This window comes from Apus apus, chromosome 6 (genome assembly GCF_020740795.1).
Source record: "Apus apus isolate bApuApu2 chromosome 6, bApuApu2.pri.cur, whole genome shotgun sequence".
Lineage (NCBI taxonomy): Eukaryota > Metazoa > Chordata > Aves > Apodiformes > Apodidae > Apus > Apus apus.
Window position 1 is genome coordinate 4,500,538 of NC_067287.1, and position 22,160 is coordinate 4,522,697.

Below are 22,160 nucleotides of genomic sequence, written 5' to 3' on the forward strand. Positions count from 1 at the left end.
TTTAATGAAGTGTCAACAACTATTCTCAGGCTGAAAAGCTACTGGAATACCTCCTAATAATCCTGCTTACATATGCAAAAAGTATGCCCTAATCTCAAATGTATTTATAATATAAAATGGAGTTCAACATTTGACCTGAGTGTATCCCACTCCATCACACAGACAAAGGAAATAAAAATGTGTTGCTGTAATTTCCTTGACAGCAGAAAAACAAAACAAACAAGAAACCTCACAGATATATGTCTAGGCCAATACATATGATAATGTGAAACAATGAGTTAGACTTTTCATGGCCATGTTGCAACTCACCCTCTAAGTTCTAAAACTGCTGCACATAAGTAACTATTTTTAAATAACAAAATCTAAATAAATAAATGCATCCTTAGAACTTCATTGACTAAAACTTTTAGCAACTTTCCGTAGAGTTTGGAATAAGAAGGCTTCACAGCCAGGGCTATGAACACGCTTAGGAAAAAATGCATAATTATGTTTATTATTGTTTTTATTGGTGATAGTAGTTTAATACTTTCATTATTACTATTATTATTTATTATTATTAGTGGTAGTATCACCATCTGGATCATTATAAACACAGTAGTGACAAGATGCCCTAATAAGATCCATGCCCCATTGTGTCAGGCATTATAAAAGCACAGAGTGAGAGTGAGAAAAAGTTTATAATCTAAGCAATTAAGGCAGACAAAAGGTGCAGTGAGAAACAGGGGCACAAAGAGATGAACTGACACAAGAGCCCACGGAGAGAGCCAACGTTAAGCCTCAGATATCCAGAGTTAGCATCTATCTAAACACAGACTTGTTTGTCTACACAAATATATATGTATTAATGCATAGCACATCATGCAGCTTGAAGAGTGTATAGCAGGATTAAAAGGACAAAGGGAAAACTGTGATTTGGTGTTTTGGGGTTTGGCTTTGCTTGGTTTTGTTTTTTTATTCTCCTTAGGTAAAAGATAGGTTAATCCAAACTGGACAGACCAAAAGCTGTAAAGCACAGAGCAAACATCAGATTGAGCTTTGCTGGTGACTAACTTCAGTCTAAGCAATGTCCAAACCACGGCCCATTAAAAAAAAAGTAATTCAGAGAATAACTCTTTGTAGGATCTGATCCCGATTCCAACAAGCAATGGCAATGTACTTCCTACTGGGATACGGGCAGCAAATACGAAACTTGGTGGGATGCCAGCTGAGGAAGACTCTTCTTAAAAGAAGGCAGACAATGTGCATTTTCCAGCACAGAGAAATCTTTTTCAGCTCTTACAACTAATTATTACGCGTCTGAGTTCAGAAAGCCTCTCTTGTATTTTGCATATTTGATAGCAATGAGTTTACTACCAAAAAAAGGAATATTAACATTTTTTGTTAATATTTCTTGCACCGTGATTTTGATTTGCCTTATAATTTAAATACTTCATATACTTGGCATTATGTACTTTTGATTACATTTACTTTTTAGGTGCCTTACAAAGTCTGTTTTATCGATGGGACTGTTATGATTAATTAATTACTTTTTTTTAATTCAAATGTTTCATTTTAATTTACATGATTGTTCACGTTTAAATAAGCCAGATATTTCAGCCTCATTTACAGATGTGAACATGCCCAAAATATTTCAGCAGCTTAAGCCCTTTTTCCGCATTGCATTTAAACAGTCATTGAGAGCTGCTTTTTGTCTCAAAGTTAATAATAAGATGAGAATTTAAGTTAAACTACAAGAAATCTAGAGTTCAGTTTCACACATGACAGTTAATAATTTTACATTTTAGAACAGAAGAATTCAAAATTAAACCTCACAGGATCTAGGAAAAAAAATACTTGTGTTTTTTTTTTTTAACTGGTAGAAAATAACTTAGTCCAAAGTAGAACTGTGAGGCTTTTAGCAAATAAGTTATTACTGTAGCATTCAGTTCAAATTCATAAAAACAAATACACAAAAAGACATTTAGCTGCAAGATCACATTTCTGCAAAGATAAACTGTAAGCTCTGCACAGCCATTGCAACCTAACGCTGTTTATCCAAGCTTTAAATTCTGCTCCCAAATTTGAATAGACTGCAGAGCTAGCAGTGTTGCTGAGGAGCAATATCAAAATATGTGCCTCCTGGGTCTAAAAACCACAAGTTATTTTAGCTTCTGCTAAGATTTGAGGGATTCTTTTAAAAGTTGAGTACAGTAAGTAAATAAATAAATACATTATCTACCTTCATGACCTTTCTTTTCCTGAAAGCAAACAGCGTCCATCATTTGTAACTTGACTTTCCATAAAAGTAACAGTTCATAAAAATCTGTGAAACTACTACCAGGAACAAACAAATTAAACAATGACAATGTAATAAAATAAAACTGCTGTTCTACTCCTATAGTAAAAGAATTGCTTCTTCGCTGGGATTAATACATCTTGCAGAAAACAATTTTAAATAATGCGTAACATATGGATTCGGCTTTTATTATTCTTCTAAAAGAAGACAATTATATTTATGTGATAAACTGTTCAGTGCTAGTAGCATAATGTTTATATTACTGGCCACTTAAATAGTCTTTGGCATAGTTTTATAAGGAACAGCAGCCTCCAGATCTTTTGAAATCCATCATACAAAGTAAGTCCTGTCTGTTACTGGAACGCAATGATTTTACATAGTTTTCCTGCTGGAAAAAAAAAACCCACGTATTGCAGGTAATCTCGTTGTTAAACTGCATGTATGCAAAACTTTCTGATGCTTTAGCTGCAATTCATATGGCATTTTAAGGCTTTCTAACGAAAAGTATGAAAGCTTAGTAGCTGTCGGGTAATAGGAGGAAAAAAAAAAGCAGCTTTCAATTTTAACTTTGTCGAAATGAATAATCATGGTACACTGTTCTCTATAATAAACCTTTTCAAGGTGTTTCTTTTAATCTCCTCACTTTTCTAAGCAGCTAGCTCCTATGTTCTCTTATTTTTCTGGGAGATTATATTTAAGAAAAGAGTGAGTTTCGGGTCATTTTCAAGCAGCTGCTTTTGTCCCCATTATATTCCAGATAATTTTCAAAGGGATTACATAGAAACCATAGAAGTATTTATTTCTGTATCTTCCAGTGCTTCTGAGTCGAAACTGCATGCATTTCAAAAGTGAACAGGAATGTGTTAGCAAATAAATGTTTTCTGTTGCTGCTGTGTACATAGATTTTTATTGTAAGCATTGTCGGCAAGAGCCTTTCTGCATTGCTGGGATTCTGTTATCCTGTGTCACATTCAGATAACAAGATCATTTGGAAAAATTATGCTGGGTGAGAGAACGTATTTCTTTAGGTTTATCAAAAAAAGAAAGAAAGAAAGAAAGACAGGGGGGAAAAGAAGTAATCATATCAGTTTGGGAAATGCTACTGTCCTCATTTTTCATTCCTGAAGTACAAGTTTAGTATTTTCAATTCTCCACTTCTCGATTGCTTTAAAAGTTGGGGTTGTTAACAAAAGATGAAGTGAAGGGTATGTCAATTTAAAGAGTGTAACCTAATGGAAGTGAAATCTGCATATTCAGTTAATTTAGGATTTATTATCCCAGTAACTAGACTTGCAACTGTTCTAAAATCGTGTTGACTGAAGACTTGAGAACAGTGCGAGTGGATGGCCGCCCCCACCCCCATTCTTAAAAGAAAACCTGTGCCTGCTGCTTCCAATTTAGTGCAATCATGCCTCTTACTGGCCAATACAAGATGCAGCATTAGCTGTCACATGCAAATGAGTATTCATGGAGACTTTGAAATGTGCAATAAAGAATAAAGACATGCATTCTGTGAATAATTGTTTTCTTTTATAAAACTGGATCCAAAAGGGAGTGCCATTTCATCCAGTCTATAGCCTTTCTATGGTTACAATCTGCTGTTAAAGCCAGATATTAGAAATGAAGTGTGGATAAATGGATAGAAATGAAGTGTAGATAAGTGGAGGACTCCAGTTTCCTGTGCTGTCAATCTTTCACAGTACTACATTTGCTTAGAAGAAATAATCCAACACATGTTTGTGTTTCTTGCTATCTTGCTTTCTTCTCCAACTGGGCCTTTGACATGCATAGGGATGTACAATAAAGTTGTCCACCTTATATTAGCTTTTTTATGCAAAACTCAACATAAATTATTAATTTTCAACAGCACAGATACACAAAGGTACATGGCAGTGTGAGCTTCACTGCAAACCTAAAGTCTTTCAAAGCTCTCTGATACCTCTTACCAGAATGAGAGCAAAAGAATAGGTCATATTTTTAAGGCCTCTTTAGACACAGGGTGGAAAAAGAAAAAAAACAACAAACAACCCAGCAAGCTGTATGCAGATACATGCACACATTTGTGGAGCTGTGAATAGCCAAGCTGAGCTCAGACACACACACACCTATTCACCAAGACTGCAGCCAGAAAGTCAGTTAGACAACAAACAGCCATCCCCTTGTATTTATAATCAATCATGGCATTACATGGCCCCATCTTCTGCTGGCAGAACCCCAAATACTCCTTCCAATAGTGGGAAGAAAGTAAACAGATGACTGAATTTCAGCACCTTTGCAGTAAGCTGGAGTAGATGAGCTGCAGGAAGCACTTTGATAAATTCACACTTGGCAGAGATGGGACCAGGGGTGGGTAAAATTGGTTGGCCAGCAGGAAGAACGAATGCTAAGGACAGATGCTGCCTATACCACGAGGAGGTCTGAACTCCACACATGGAGGCTTGGCAGAGGGGAAATACCCCCTTATTGCTAACTCAGTGCCTCAGATTATGTTTAATCTGAGAACTGGAGGACTCCAGCTGAGTCAGAGCTGCTCAGCAGGCAGGACGTGGCCCTGCAGGAATCCCAGGAAGGCAATCAGAGGGCAGTGAGGCATTACATTTTTCCCTCAGTCTAAAATAAATAATTCCTTGTTGTCCTGTTTGCTAAATACCTTTGCTCTTCAACGGCAATCTCTTGAAACACGGGCACACACATGCTAACACACCAAAGAAATTAATCACTGACATTATCATTACAACTGGTACAATTACTGTAAATGGGGGCATAAAACTGTGAAGAGGAATTTGAAGATGTTTCCCTCCTGTCTACAAGGGCTGAGCACATTGACCAAAACTATCCCTTGGCTGTCTGCTAGTTCCTAGGACCCACGATGGCAGAAAGATAGCTGGTTCTTTGTAGGTTTTAGCCTATATTGTGCCTCTTATGGGACCTGAAAAGAGAATGACCCCGGGGCTAGGGCAAAGGATTTGAAACAAGGAGATTTTATTTGTATTCCTGAATCATCACAAACATCCTTAGGCATGTTACTCAGCTTATTTCCCTACTTACCAAATATAGCTAGTAATATTTTGGTATCTCTGAGATGTTAGCACAAGCCCTTCAACGTTTGTATCTGCTCATATGTTATCTCGTTGTAGTCACTTTCAAAAGCAACTAGAAAATGCTCAGTGCAAACACTCCATGAGGCTTAGTCATGCAAAACAATGCATGGTGATGCAAACCCACTTCCACAGGAATGAAAACCAGGACCTCATTCACATGGAAACGTACTTGCAGCTCCTCAAGGACTAGGTGCCTTTACTCTCCAGCCCCAGCAGAGAGGAATTCAAAGCAGCTTATTCACTGCTCTTTGCACCGCATCCCTTGCACAGGTGGCCCTGTACTTGGAGATGCATCACAGGGGAGACCTGCATTTGAAGATCTAATTTGGCTTTGCATTAGCCTGAGCCCCAAATCCACATTTCAGAGGGCAACTGCAGCCTTATCTGCAGTCTCTGGACACAGCAGGGACTTGGCAAAAGGAGTTTGGTGAAATGGCACGGAGCACTACATAGGAGACTGACTATAAATCAACAGATTTTGGCTCTGCTCCTGGCTCTGTCACTGATTTACCATGGAAACTTGGGCAAATCTTTTACTCTCCCTATCCTTCATTTTCCATCCCCATAATGTAAAGATAATGATGCTGCTTTGCAAGCTCTTTTGAGATCCCGAGATGTTAAGTGCTAAGTGCATTTTATTAACATTAATAGCACCCAACTGAGAGGATGCTGTATGGCACTAGCCTGGCTGTCCCCAGAAAACAGATTGGTGTGGGGAAAGTGTGCATTTGTTAAGCAGCTTAGACATTGCTCATTCCCATAATACTTCCACAATACACAGGAACAAGATCTGACCTACTAAAACAAAAGAGGGGGAGGAAAAAAAATGCCATAAGGAGAAAATTTCTAATGTGACCTGTCATCTCATTTCTTACCCGGGAAAACTTGGGGATTTGCTAGAGATTATCAGTGTTTCTGTGTGTGGTTATTATGCTCAGCCACAACCACAGTGCTCACAACTTGTGGTGGAGACCACTTCCATTAGTAGGCATTAATCACCATCTTATACACTCCAGCTCAGCTATCTCTGAAAAGGCATTTAGTAGATGCACTTAGTTATATCCTATCACAATTTACATGGGACTCACTTTTAAAATAAGTTAATTGTACCAAATTATGTTCTAGCTCTTGTACTTACAGGACCCTAGTATCTTACAATGTATATTTTTAAAGTGCTATTCAAGATGCTTTGTTATTTTATGCTTCAGTTTTCAGTGTTTCTGCTCAAATATGTATCACAACATACGCAGTAGAAAGTTATGAAAAATTTATTATTAATGCATGTTTTTTCCTCTGCTGGAGACAGAACTTTGTTGTGCATGTTATAAAATGTTAAATATTAGAATTATTTAAAGTTAATAGGATGCCAAAGAAAATGACTAATAGTACATTATACAATTAGATGCCTTTCATATTAGTGAATCCATTAACAAAATAAAATACGTTCAAACAGAAGAGTTCTGATTTGCAATTTTTAGCAAGGATTGCCCATGTGTAAAGCTAAATTATTTATTCTTTTTTAAAAAAACCAAACTGCTGGATACATCAGTTTGCAATTATTTGCATTATGTTTGAATGCTTTATCATGTGGCTCTGATTCAAAAATATGTATCTCTAAGTTGCTTCAGCCTCTTCATTTGTGCAAAGCATTAAACATGGAAAAAACAAAAGTAAGTTTCTTTTTCTAAATTCAGCAGGGCAGCTGATCAGACCACAAGTCCTCAGTATTGCTCTTTCAGCTGGTTTGGGTGTCTCTTTGTCATCACTCTTTAGCCCAGATGTCTTCATGTAGTTGCACATCTCTAGTTTCTGCTCCCAAACGTACCCTTTTTTCTAGACAGGAACAATTCCCTCCTATCCCATCTAGACACACGTAACATCAGGCATCATGCAGCTCTGCCTGAAATTACTCAGATGTTATAACATCCTGTTGTTCTCAGCACTGGCTAATACTTATTTTGAAACTAGTTATCTGGTCTCCTCAGCTGATGGCCACATCATCTTGGAATAAACCACTGAGCAAGGACCTACCTTTCCTGCAGCAAGAAATAACTTTTTACACCAAAGTGACAGAAACTTCTAGCTGCTTTTCTCCTGTATTTTCCTTTTCTTTTTGCATGGAGGCCCTGTCTCCAGAAGGGCTTCTGACACCAGCTAAAGAAATTTCCACCAAGAGCAAGTAATCTCCTCCTCAAATCCATCTTCTCTTCACTGCTCCTATCTACTTAATTAAGTTGTTCTCAATCTTCTGTATCATAAGCACATAATGTTGGTTGATGGAAATGTGTTTTGAAATCCCTGTTTATTTGTTCTTTAATTTTCTGATTACACTGGGAAAAAAAAATATCTTCGGTATACTACAGTGAGTAGAAAACCAGCAATAGCACAACATCTTTACCTCTTCCAAGAGAGTTTTTTCACCTTTTAACAGTCTACTCAGTCCAGTCTTTACAGTTCATGAGATTTAACAGTATGATGATACCAAATTAGGTTCATCATTTTAAAATGGGTTTAAGGTCAAAGGTACCCCTTGTTATGATCTTCACTCAGCTTGCAAGAGGTGAGGAACACTATATTCAGTCTGCTGAGGTTTGTATCTGGATTTTAGCATAGCCTAACTCCAGGCTACTGTCACTCCAAAATACATCCTGCCTCCGTATGCCCCAGTGTCAGCCCAGGGTGCAACTCATGGATGAGCCAAAGGATTATAAACAACCTGATTTGGCTGCACCTTGGACACTGCTTTTGAAGTATAAAGGAAAAAAATCTTGTATTTGTTCCACTATATTCATTTCTGCACATCCTAATTACTTCAAAATTTTACCATAGTTGTATTGAATAAAGTAATAATAGTAATTATAAGAAGAGCTGATGCATTAAAAATAGAACCATGGATTCCCAGGTTGATTTCAAAAGGCACCTTTCTCACAACTCACCCTGGGGTGTTTGTCCACACGAGGGCTTCTGATTAGACTCAGATTAATACAGTAGAGTTAGGAAACAGGACCTTTGATCTCAAGAGATCTAAACAATCCTTGTTACTTTTATTGACAACAGGCAGACTACAGACTGAACAGTGTTAACATTCAGAGCGCCGAAAACTCAAGTGAGAGCTATGCCACGTTCTCACTTCTAAGACTCTGGTACCATGCAGAACTTTGAAATTAAAATACAGTGTGACTACCTAAGTGTTTAAATTAATATGTTTAATAATCCCTGCAATGATAAGTCTAAAGTGCAAATTAAGACTTGCAAAAGAAGGAGAAAGGCATGTCTCTTTATATTTATGCATGCAGTAGTTGTTCTGGACAGTGGGATACAACACTTATCTATATTAACATTTTTAAAGCTCCTTTTCTTAACAATAAAAACAACACCATCTTGTTTTTCCCATTAAATATATCTGCAATATTTTTTTATACACATATCTATGATGGGTTGGTTTTTTTTAAAGGCAAAAAGACACTTACGTAGTCAAGAAAAAAATATTCGTTTTCCTATATATAGGCATCTAATGCTTCTTAAATGCTCTAATACATCACACCTGGATTCTGGCACCAAGACTCTAAGGGCATAACTCTACTGTACATCCTCTGCTAGACCCACCAGCCTTGTGAGGGTCACTTTGCTACTCAGCATCCTCTCAAGTGGCACTACACACCAATTAGCAGGTAACTTAATCAGGCCCAAAATGTCCAAAGAATGTATTAAGAGAAGATGCTTTCCAGGACTGTGATAATTTCCTCATGCAAAAGATTCCACTGGATTACACAATAATACTTTAAAACAAACCAACCAAACAAGAGAGACAAAAAAGACAGGAGTATTCCATTCTAAATCCATTAAAAAATGATGGTACTAGTGATTTGCAAATGTCTTAAGAAAATGAATTTTAAGTAGCAATATATTTCTAAGAAATCCTGTTTCCACAGATGAGACAGTCAATAAAAGAACATAGGTTTCGTCATAAAAGCAGAAGTTTCCAGTGATCACAGAAAATGTAGTTTAGATTTTTTCCTTCCCCCTCCACCCCCCCAACCCCTCCAGATTATTTCTTTTGGAAGTTTTCCAGTTTGGTCCCCAACACCATGACCCCCCACTAACATGACCCATGAAGTTCAACAGTTAACTGTGTTACCAAAACCTCCTGAACCAAAATCACTCCCTGCTTACAACAGTTGCCTCTACTATAGCATTTCTGGTTTTCCCAGTTCTCAACATACAGAAGACCACAAATACCATGACAAAGCTTAATTCCACAGTGTGGTAACTTCTTGTCCCTTGCCATCCTGCATAATGTCATGTAATGTACATCCACATATAACATCACTATTTTTGTTGTGGACCTTGTTACAAGTTCATATTTGTCAGCCAGTATTACAAGCAACCCACAGAATTATAGACAGTGATCACAAGGGAGAAGAAACACCCCAAATATTAGGCCACACCATGATCTTGTAAGACATTGAGCATGATCAGCTTTAAGTAGGAACTACACAGCTTAGTTCTCCAGGGAATCCATTTCCTTGCAGCTCCAGATCATCCCATGGAAAATACCTTTGAGGCCTGGTTCAGCTTATCTATAAATACACCTGGCAGCCCTGAGCTTCTGGAGATTGTTCCATCATCCTAAAAATCATGTTTAGAAAGTTCTCCCACTAATCCTTTTTAACAAATGACTCAATAAATTATTTCCTTTCCTTGTTATTCTGGAGCTCTGTGGATTGGTATTTCCTGCAGCCTTACTATCAGAACAACAAACCCAAACAAAAAGTCACCCATGACAACGACGAGCATCCCCCCAAAAAAAGGCAATCCCTTGCTGCAGCTTGCAAAACGAGTCCCTCTCAGCACCCAAATAACACCCCTTGAGGGGTTATCAAGAAGCTCTTCTACTTCTTGAAGTGTTACTAAGCAAAAAGCTATTGTAACACAAATTGTGCTGTGGTTAGAAAAGAAATAAAAGGCGTGTCTTAAATGCTTGATCATCCAATACGTGCCATAAAATCCATGGTATGTTTGTGGCTGACCACACTAACCCAGTTTATTGCCTCTTCTGCCCCAGTCTACTGACTTATTCATCACACCGTTGAAAAGAAAAACGTAACAAAACCATTGGTGAGAGAAATTGTTCAGTGTCTAGAGCTACAGATTGGGCAACTATGACTTAAAATTCTGATTTTTTTTTTTTTTTGCCTTCACACTGAGAATAAAATAAGTTATACTGGAAAAACATTAACATTCTTGCTCCATCATCCCTTTGACACATAAATGATGCACACTGTTTACAAAACAATTCAAGGCATTAGTTGCAAAAAATAGTATTTCCATCAAGTTTCTTCATCTGGCTTGTATTTACAAATCACTTTTTTGGGTACTGTACTTCCCACCCTTCCCCTCTGGAAAAAGAAGGGTAAGATGTGGAAAATACACCTGAATTAAAAAGTAGTATGTTCTGTATCTTAAAATAGGCATTCAAACACAGAGGAAAAAAAGGGAAGAATCCACATCAGTAACATGAACATATTAATTGATTAACCAGCTCCTGTGGGCTCAATGAAAGTATTCTGTTGTCAGAGTTTTAAAGCTTGGAAAAAATATAAACAAATTCTTGGCTACAGCTTGGCATGTGCAGGTCTTAACCCAGAAACAAGCTGTTTTATAATTATTTCTGAAAATTGTTTCAGTCCATTTTATTTTCTGTGCTTGCCTGGGAAGTGTGAAAAAGAAAGAAAAACCTATTTTTGACTCAAGGCTTTCAAGACATTTTGGTTCTCAGCTTGCAAGTAACCCAGTCTGAGCCTGATATTTCCAACGTGAACCTTGGACCACTCTTGCTGGTTTCTCAGTGAGAATGGTTACACCAACAGCTGCTGACAAAAGCAAGTGATGCCTCACTCTCTGGGCCATACATGATCACAGGGAGAATGTCACCAAGGCTCGAGGGTGGTTTTAAGGTTAGACCCAAACCAAGATACATTCAGGTGTTTCTAAGGACACTCATGTGTGCTTGAAAATGCAATCAATAACCTCCTAAAGCTTCTAAAACTGTGTGAGATGGCAGGATACAATAGGCAATCTCACTAATGCATATGCACAGGAAATCAGAGACCCACAAACAAAAAGGAAAGTTACTGCAAGAGAGAACCAATCTCTCTTTTTATGCTCCCCCCCCCCTTTTTTTTTTGCAGTGATTCTTACTGCAATTTTAAATAAAATCCATGATGATCCCGTTGGACCTTCATGTGAGTAGCTGCTTTCTGGAAGTTGGTAGCTGAGAGAAGACCTGCTCTTCTGTGCCCATGGAGCCTCTCTTAACAGCAGGACCAGAGCTGCTGTCTGCCTTTGAAATGGATATATTGGGTCAATGGAAACACTTGGGTATTTTTGAACAGGGAGTTTGGGGTTTTGTTCTGTGTTTTGGGTGGGTTTTTTTTGTTTGCTTTTCTTTTTTCTTATTGTAAAGAAATAAAGTTGTGAAAATGAACTGCTCTTTTTTTTTTTTTCTTTTGTTTTACCCCCAGTTCCATCCCCTCTTTTTTTCCCCCCCTCCCCTCTCTTTTTTTCCTTCTAAATGCTTGCTTCAAAACCACCCAGCCCATTTGTGCTGACCCGGCAGCTTCATTTCAAAGGCAGCTTCAGTCTTGTGTCAGTTCCAGAGGCTCTGCTGGGAAACTACTCTGGTTCCTGGTAGCTGAGGCTCAGACATATGGTCCCAGCAAGCTCACATCATCAGTAATATTGAAAAAAAAATACATATAAAACCCCAAGATTTGTTCCTCTTCTCTCATAGTTCATTGATAAAGAACAAGTCAGTATGGTTGAAGAATCCTGCTGGTTGAAGGTATCATCCTTAACTGCTCATATGGTCTGGGCTTTACTTGTCAATTAGATTAATCCAAGCCATTTTAGAACAATAAATATAAGTACAGATGGAATATAAACATGTTGAAGATTACTGGTTTTGACGGTTGTTGTGTATTAAATCACAAGTAATGTTGCAAAGAGGATTTTGTTGATATTGCAAATGGAAAGGAAAAGTAAATAGGAATTAGATATTCTTCAGGAAGGAAAAAAACCCACAACAACAAAACACAACCCCAAACCCCCCAAAAACTACCACATCACAACCTCCAAAACATCCCACAAGTAGTAAAAAAGGCAATGATTTTACTTCAAATGCCACCTCTGAGCTACCTTTAGAGAGGGGATATGGCACCTATAAACTCAAAGACTTAGGTATGTCGCAATCCATAAAACTTCCAATTACTGCTTCAGAATTTACTGTGCACATATGGAAAATAATACTTGCAAAAAGAGAAAGGGGTTTGTGCCTGGTGCTGTCAATACTGTGAAGGATGGGGTGATTATAAAGCAAATTAACAATACTTTTAAATGTGCATTCACTTATCTTTCCAATTAAATCCTTGTTAAACAACTGCACAGACAGTAATGGTGCTCCTGCAAAGCACTGATCAAGACAATTTTATTGTAATTTTTACTCTGTAACAATTAATCAAGTAGGCATTTTCTTTATTATTAAATTGTTTCGTTAATAAATATTCACAATCAGTTCATGTATTTGTGGTTTAGATTTTACTGTAAATTTTTCTTAAACTGAATTCTATTTCAGGATATTCTTATAGAAGAAACAGAGGTATTCTAATCCTTTTTGCCCAAATGATTTCTGTTAGCCCAAGGTAATGTCAGAGTAAGATTAAATTCACCATTTTCCCCAACATTGTTCTCAATTTGGATATCTTTGACTGTCCTTCTCCATGATCCATGAGAAAAAGTACCTCTCTACCAGAACATCATATTTAGCATCTGTAAAAATTCACGTTTTTTCCCCCCACCTTTGATACATGAGGATAGCAACCAAGCCATAAAAACACAGTAATTGACCTTTGGATGGTACATGGTGTTTGGCAGTTAACACACAAGGTATTTCAAATGAAATAACAGGATGCAAAGGTCATCTGTACAGCAAATACCAAACATTTTGCAAACAAAGCATCGGATATCAAGACAATTAGGAGCTCTCTTGTATTATGTATGAACCACCACTTACCAGATGAACCAATAAGTGTTGAAATTTGTATTTCTGTGGTTAGTTTCCCTGAACATATATGCAGTAAGACAGAATCCTACTGTTTCAACAATGTGTTATGAACCCTTTCTAGCTCTATTTTTTTTATTTTTAATTTTTTTTTTTTTCAGGTAATTTAGTACTCATGAAAATTACTTGTTTGACATCCAGAATAATGGAATGCCTTTCCAGGCATCGAGCTGGAATGAGCACAGAAAGCAGAAAGAAGTAATCTCCTACCTCCTCTCCCAGGTATTGAAGCATGGAAGGCAACAAGGAACTCACAGAACTTAGCACAGAGAAGGTCTTTATCCCATTAAATCACACTGTGCATCAACACGAGTTCACCCAGAGCAAGGAGCACACCACAAATACAAACTCTTACTTACATCTTCATATCTTCAAGGATGAAGAGTTCTCCCTTTAGTTTTTCTTCTGCAAGCATTTTTTGCCTCCCTATTGGCATCTTCTATGAGATCAGAAGCTTGCTCTTGAAAAGCATCTCCCCCTTGTCTCCACCTCTATATAGTTGTGCCTTAATGGCCCTAAGCAGCCCCACCTGTGACTCCCCCACCTCTGCTTATTGGCCCAGAGCCCAGTTTAGCCACCCCTTGGGGCTTTGGGCCAAAACAATTGATCTGTTTAGTAGCATCTTCATAGCCTGAAACTGCCAGAATATTTTATATGGCTTAACAGACCCATTTCTATAAACTTAGTCCTTTTCCTACAGGTGTGAAGTAAAAGATTATCCTTATAAATATCTGTAAAGGCTTTAACTTGCTGGATCTTGCTTAAAATCAGCAAAAATCTCCAGATTTTTCATAAAATCCCTCAAGAATTTAGGGATTAAAGTGCCAACATTTATCATAGAATCAGAATCATAGAATCCTAGGGGTTGGAAGGGACCTCGAAAGATCATCTAGTCCAACCCCCCTGCCAGAGCAGGGTCACCCAGAGCACATCACACAGGAATGAGTCCAGGCGGGACTTGAATGTCTCCAGTGAAGAAGACTCCACAACCTCTCTGGGCAGCCTGTTCCAGTGCTCTGTCACTCTCACAGTAAAAAAAAATTTCTGATATTCACCTTAAACCTCCTATGCTCCAATTTGTATCCATTACTCCTTGTCCTATCACTGGTCTTCACTGAAAAAAGCTTAACTCCATCTTCTTGACACTCACCCTTTACGTATTTTTAAACACTGATGAGGTCACCCCTCAGTCTCCTTTTCTCCAAACTAAAGAGACCCAGCTCTCTCAGCCTTTCCTCATAAGGGAGATGTTCCACTCCATTAATCATCTTTGTGGCTCTGCACTGGACTCTTTCAAGCAGTTCCCTGTCCTTCCTGAACTGAGGGGCCCAGAACTGGACACAATACTCCAGATGCGGCCTCACCAAGGCAGAATAGAGGGGGAGGAGAACCTCTCTTGACCTACTAACCACACCCTTTCTAATGCACCCCAGAATGCCATTGGCCTTCTTAGCCACAAGGGCACTTTGCTGGCTCATGGTCATCCTCCTGTCTACCAGGACCCCCAGGTCCCTTTCACCTACACTGCTCTCCAGCAGGTCAGCCCCCAACCTATACTGGTACATGGCATTTTTCTTCCCCAAATGCAAAACTCTTCACTTGCCCTTGTTGAACTTCATCAGGTTTTTCCCCGCCCAAGTCTCCAGCCTGTCTAGGTCACTCTGAATGGCAGCACAGCCTTCTGGTGTGTCAGCCACTCCTCCCAGCTTGGTGTTATCAGCAAACTTGCTGATAACACAGAATGTACCCTCAGCCAGGTCGTTGATGAAGATGTTGAACAACACCGGTCCCAGTACCGACCCCTGAGGGACTCCACTAGTCACAGGCCTCCAACTAGATTCTGCCCCATTGATTACAACTCTCTGACTTCTTCCTTTCAACCAGTTCTTGATCCACCTCACTGCCTGATCATCAAACCCATACTTGATCAACTTATCTACAAGGATGCTGTGGGAGACGGTGTCAAATGCTTTACTGAAATCAAGATAGACCACATCAGCCGCTCTACCATCATCTATCCACCTAGTAATTATAGAAGGCTATGAGGTTAGTTAAACATAACTTACCCTTGGTAAAACCATGTTGACTGCTCTTGATGACCCCCATGTCCATATATATATATGTATAAGTATTTCAAAAGCTTGAAACTATTAGACTTAACCAATAATATGGAAAGCCTAAGAGGCATGGACATCCCTGTCTAATGTCTCTGGCTATAACAGAAGCCTTTACTGTAAATTCTCAGCCAGAAATAGTGAAATGACTGGTAGCTTAGTTTCTAAAACCCAAATTCTTTCAGTGCTTGTAGAGTAAGAAAGGTACAAATATCCTGATGTCACTTTGGTCCAAACAGCTTCTACTGCCTTGATTCAGTGATTTGAAAAATGATGACTTAGAGTTTCGAAAGTGCTGAGAGATGTTATAGCCTGGTCCTCTTATGATCAACTAATCTTTTCAGTTCTTAATGGGAAAATAAATCATAGATAAAAGATAATCCTGTTGCACAGAAGCAAAAAAGGTGTGATATCGATGGACTTTTATAGAAAAAAAGAAAACTGTGAAAGGGATAAAGTAAATAAGGTAGTTTGTTCTGCTGATACTCCTGTTGGCAAGGTCAAAGCCTTCTTCAGGACCTGCCAACCTCGAGAAATGAGAAAGAAACACAAGGTATATTCAGAGATTTTAAGCAGAGAGAGGTTATATTTTTTCCTCACCCCCAAAAATCTAGAATTTCAGGGGTCTTTTTAGATTTTTTACTGTTCTTATTTCTCCTTTAAGGATGAAGCTGTCAACTCTTACTTTGTTTTCCTCTCGTATTCATCACTTCTCTCTTATTTAATTTTTGATGCTACAGATGACATTTTACTATAGGAAAAGGAGCCAAATAAAGCTTTGCTATATTCTAATTAATGATTATTCTAATAAAAAATACTTTGATATGGCAGCCAGCCTAGAGTCTCTTCTATGATCTTTAGTTTTCCATGCGATACATATTATTTATAGCCTATAAATGTAGGTGTAACACAATGGCAAAGCAAGCAGGGAGAAAGAGCCCATTAAGCCTTTGGTCTATATAAGAACTTGATTGCACAGTCCATCTCTGCAATGTAAACAGGCTTTTTCAGAACACTTGTTTGCATTTATAATCAAATTAAAGTTTAGCTATGATAATAAAAATATAGATGGGAAAAGTATATAAATAATGCTTTACCACTGATAACTACAGAAAAATAAAGGTGTGGGGATTGAATATAGGAGGTGACAATAATTATTGAGTGAAAAAATAATGTGTGGCAATGGTGTTATTAAACATCATTCCACTGCAGAGCTTTAAAGAAACAGGTTGGGAGCAGATACTAGTTTTCCAAGTAACTTTATTTACTTCACAAAACAGTCTGAAACTGCTGCTGTCCTCAGGATCTAATCGACAGGGGACAACAGGACCTTGAGGACAGAGTGGCTTGGATGTAGTATTAACTTCACCTACATATATTCATTTTTCACAGTGGTGTGAACCAGAAGAAAAAGGGTACCTGGTACCTCTGTGCTGCAAAATGCCATCTTTGACTTCTGTCTAACCTTTTTGTATCAGCCCATCTGTTTTAGGTGAAAACTTGAGCAATAATGTTAACCTCAAGTACTTTAACCTCTGGGTGCCACGAGACATGATAGACAGGACCGTTATTTTTATGGTGCATATTTTCCTGAGCAAAGATCCTAGGCAGTGAAGAAGGATAGAAAATCCTGGTTTTGCCTCTCTGTCTCCAAACAAAATACAGTGTACATTCGTTTGAAAGCCAAGGCAGACTACATTATCAAGACACAAATACTCAACAACTATAAATCTAAGGGAACCCACGAAATGAGTCAAAATCATGAGGCTGATGATTTATTTGGTCTCACTGCATTTACTGGCATAAATACTAATTCCTCATAAACCAGAGTTCATCCTCCAGTTTCAGCTGAAGACAAGACTGCTCTGGAGCAGCTGAGGAGGTGGCAAACATCTACTGTTCCCCTGAAACCTTCCCTAGAGATGTAAATGGAGGCTTGAAGGTGAGAATACTTTTACATCTCTCACATCTCTCAATTTCATGAGAAATTTTGAGTCAAAAGTCTTAGTTTCCATATAATACAAAACTAATCGAGGAAGTTGTTCTCCAACAGCTGTCATCTCCAGAACACACAGACAATACACAATATTCAGCAGTTCTGGTAATAGTCTCTAGGTAACTTTTAAAAGAGTTAATAAAATGTAGGAGAAAATGTTGCAGCAGCTTCGCATTCATACTTGATTAATTCAGAAGTGTATACAGTCTATAATGCAATTCAAGATTTGGGATTTTTCTTAATTTCTTAGAAGCTCACTTTTATTTTCTCATTAAGTAGTATCAGGAGGTTCACTGTCATCAACGATATTTGCTAAGCTATTCAATGCAGGAATGTTTAGTTTTTGTCAGGAGTCATGAACTGTTTGGAGAGGTGCATGTATTTGTCATACATCCTAATTAGCTCCCAATATTAGCTTCCACACCTGTAACAGTATCTATTGATCAATGTCAGATTCAGTTAGGCCACAGCTGTGAAAAATCTTCTTTTCTATTTGTGGAAATATGTTAATTATATGTGGAAGCTGTGGAAATATGTTCACTAAATATATATAGGTTGATTCTAATTCTGGTTCTCGAGTCCTCAGAATATTCATCTATCCTCTTCTCATTTCCTGGGTTCAAATCTCTGTCTTTACAAAACCAGTGGTAAATCTTCCACTGATTCTGACAGAGCCAGTACTCTACTACCTCTTGGATGATGTTCTCAGTACATGGTGTAATTCTTGGGGTGCCCTACACAGGAGTTGGTGTCGATGATCCTGATAGGTCCCTTCCAACACCCCATATTCCATGATTCTATGATTCTAGTATTTCTTTTTCAGTTCTTTTCAGCACCTTTCCCTACTGCTCTACTTTTGGTTTTGTTTAACTTTTACCATCCAAACAATCTGCTATTTTTCCTTTTAATCTCCCTCCCCCCCCACTTTGATTCTCCAGCTCCTACATATGCTTTGTTTTTTGCCACCTTATTTCAAGTATTCATTTCCTCCTCTTTTTTCTTTTTTCTGTTTTGTTTTTTTTCTTTTGTTTGGTTGATTGTTTGCTTCTCATCTCCTGTTCAACTACTATTTTCCTCTGCTTACTCTGCTGTTTTATCCTCTCTCCTAGCTGACATTTCCCTCAGTGCAATATTTTTCTACCTTCCCTTTCCCCTCTTTTCCAAAGCACAGCTCATCGCTCTATGCCACTAATGTATAGCAGATTCTGAAATACTGTCATCTGAGACAGTTAAGTACTAAACAAAACATTACCAGGGTGGAGGAATCACTTACCCTGATTGACAACAAATCGTAACTTCTGTATTGTTGCCAGATTGCCGCTAACTCTGTATATTCCATCAACATCTAGACCTGAAAGAGAAACACATATTTCATTTTAGATCATAGAAGTATTTTTCTTTGTATGTCTGTCGGGAAGCCAGAAGCACCCTAACAACTTTGAGGAAGAGCAGTGCAGGGAGAGACTGAGAAACAATCCACCTGACAATAACTGAAGTGCCTCCTGGATGACTAAAACAACAACGAGAAATAAAAGTGGCAGATTAACTGAAGTGAATACAAAACACCTAACTATAATTAACTTGTAATTCTGTCAGCAGAGGATGGTTCTGCAAGGGCATTTGAGTGTGACAGGAGAGGAAGAGTGAATTGGCTCTCGTGCTTATGGAGAAGGGCTGTTTGGGATAGGCATGATGCTACTCTAGGCCTGCCAAAACGTGGGGGGGTTATATTAATTGTGCTGGGGAAACTTCTCTGTCTGGGGCCTGAGTTTTCAGACATGAATTTCTGGGGCTGTGACCTTTCTGAAAATAAAGCGGTGAGATACCCACTCTGAAATCATGACGTGTGTGAGACTACACACAACTACCATCTCTCTACTTTATTCTTCAAAGCAGATCAGACAAGTTTGAAGATGAAATTAAATATCCCAAATAGCATATGCCCTGGAGTACATTTCTTCATTAATATAGGCCATTCTTTTCAAGGACAACCTGACAGTCTTGTTTCTCCCTGCATATCTACTCAAGGTTTATCTTCTAGGTGAAACTAGATGTCATACTCCCTTTTGTGACATATTATCTCCTACAGCAAGCTCGGCTGATATGACTGTTTAAAATAGCACTCCCAGCCCCGGTTGCATAGCTGTAGCATTTCAAAGCACATGGGAACTGCTCTCCTTTCCCGGGAGAATTAGCTATTGTGCAACAAGGACCAAATCTGCAAGCTTAAAAATTGAAAACACTGAAGTGTTCTTTGTCATTTCAGGTGTCAAACTTGCAAGCACATAAGAAGCTAAGAGAATCTACACGGAACAGGTTTATTTTAAGGCTACTCATCGCTTGGAACAGAAGTTTTAATTAGCTTTTGGCAAGCAATTTCAGAGAAAGCCTTTCTCTTGGAAAACACTAATTTGTCAAAACCAAAACTTTTCAGGAAATATTTCCTGATAACAAATCTAGGAGTTATTTTTTTTTCTAATTTGGGGTGGGGAAAAAGGAAAAAACGGAACTACAAGAAAGAGTGAAAACAAGTGCAAAAGCCCAGAAAGCCAGTTGTGATAACACTTAAATAGGAACAAGCTGAAGTTCAAGTCCCTATTTCAAAGATACTTGCCTCTCATGCCTTGGCAGATGAGTGCCACAGCCAGTAGACTTAATGGCTTGGAGGTACTCCTCACTGATCTTGAAACATTTTAGAGGATTTACTTTTCCTTTTGATGCAGAATGAAGCCAAATAAAGCCTTTTGCTTATTTGCATGTTTATCTCTCTACAAAATGCAGTTCTTATTTTATATCTACCCTGCTAGGAACATCCTGATTTTGTTTACATTAAATAATCTATTTTTAAAACTAATAATAATTATGTATTATACACTGGTTATCTATGTCTTTTAATAGACCATTTTCTATCCTGCACCTGTGGGTGTCCTGCAACATAATACTGAGAGCGATGATTCATTTCAGGAAGATCCCCTTTGGTTACAGGGGGATAAAGAAAAAGTTTATTTAAGAGAAATCAAAAAGGATTTGGTAATCAGGAACACTTGGAAGTTATCCATCTACTGGATATGTAACATATGAGCAAATGGAAATTACTAAAATGTTTAAGTAACGCAATTCTATCCTAAATCTCAAGAGCTTCAATCTGTTTTAGTAAAGGGAGAGTGAGAGAGCAAGAGTAATTCCCAGCATAGGAATGTGGGACTTTTGTGGTAAGGGATTAAGAATTGCATCATGTAAACTGAACTCTCAACCAGAAAGTAAAGAGGAAAAATCAAACAAACAAACAAACAAGCAAGCCTCAAAAAAGAATGTTAGCTTTTATTTGGATCAAGCTCAATTCAGTTCTTCACCTTTTTGGATATATGGAACTGAAAGCAATACATGTCACTATGGGTGAACCAGCAATGTCTCACATTAATAACATCGACTTGGAACCCACATAAATTATCCAGAGCAAGTGAAAATCACAAACTATGTTGTAAATTGGTGGATATTACATCTTGCAAAATGATCTGGAGTATACAAGTGCATCATTATTGTTATGAATTTACTTCTGTCTAGAACTGAGTGTTTCATTTGGACACTACACAATATGGTGGAGAGAAAAAAAATAAATCCAAGAATATCAAGGCAATTATAGTGTTCACGTGCCATCAACTTTCTGCTGCAAGAGCTTTGAAAGTTAAGCCAAACCAACGCAAATTGGTGGATTTGGACATCCTTTTCATGACCACATTATCTTAGCTGGATTGTTAACAACTTATTTTGGAAATCCAATTAGGCACAAAAGAGGAAGAGAAACACGTCTTCATAGTTCTAATATCCTGATTCTGTGAACAATTTTCAAAGCAAATTCACTTTTAAGGGCACCTCTATCAAGAATAAAAACATCCCTGCACTGCTGTCAGTGTTGCTTCGTGGCAGGCTATAAATACTTAGGGAACAAGATGAAACAAAAGCCTTGCAGAGTTTCCTATCTGGTGCTGGCATTTAAGTTTAGTGGTAAGGAACGTTTCAGCAAAAATATTCATTGTAATAAAGTCCAACTGTTGTTCACTCTAGGGTGAGATTCTTGTGTTCTGGAGTGGGGTTTATCTGAGAAGAATCACTGGATTTTGCCCTAGAGGAGTATTTTATTTGCCTTATATCCTAATCTCCAACTTTGTTTTAATGAGGAACCTGAGAGAACAGGACAGACCAGCTATTAGAAATGACACCCAAAAGCCAGATAACGACTCCAGTATTTTGACCCTAAATTTTGTAATAGCATAAGAAATGCAGGAAAAGGACTTACTCAAGAATACATCAGTTTAGCTGTCAAACGATGGGTAAATTTTAACTACTTTCATTTAAAAAATCATACAACTACTCATGATGAGAAAGGTAAAAGGCAACCGAACTCAAGCTTCGTTGAGATTCTTGAACAATAATGAATGTCACGTTGACTCTGAAAAACTACACAGAAGATGTTACAAGACCACTTAATTAAGAGCATTTCTTGCAGTCCTGCTTCTAGACAAAATGAAAATACCCATGGAACCAGGTAGAGCGG

The 22,160-nt window shown here is 38.0% G+C and overlaps 1 protein-coding gene across 5 annotated transcripts in view; it reads right to left on the reverse strand.

Moving 5' to 3' along the window:
- ARHGAP15 (Rho GTPase activating protein 15) overlaps positions 1–22,160 on the reverse strand; it is a 333,818-nt gene that overhangs the window by 89,098 nt on the left and 222,560 nt on the right. For all 5 annotated transcript variants that reach the window (XM_051622745.1, XM_051622748.1, XM_051622746.1 and 2 more), the window contains one exon: positions 18,879–18,956. In XM_051622745.1, the coding sequence (XP_051478705.1) occupies positions 18,879–18,956 (78 nt within the window). The remainder of the gene's footprint in view (positions 1–18,878; positions 18,957–22,160) is intronic.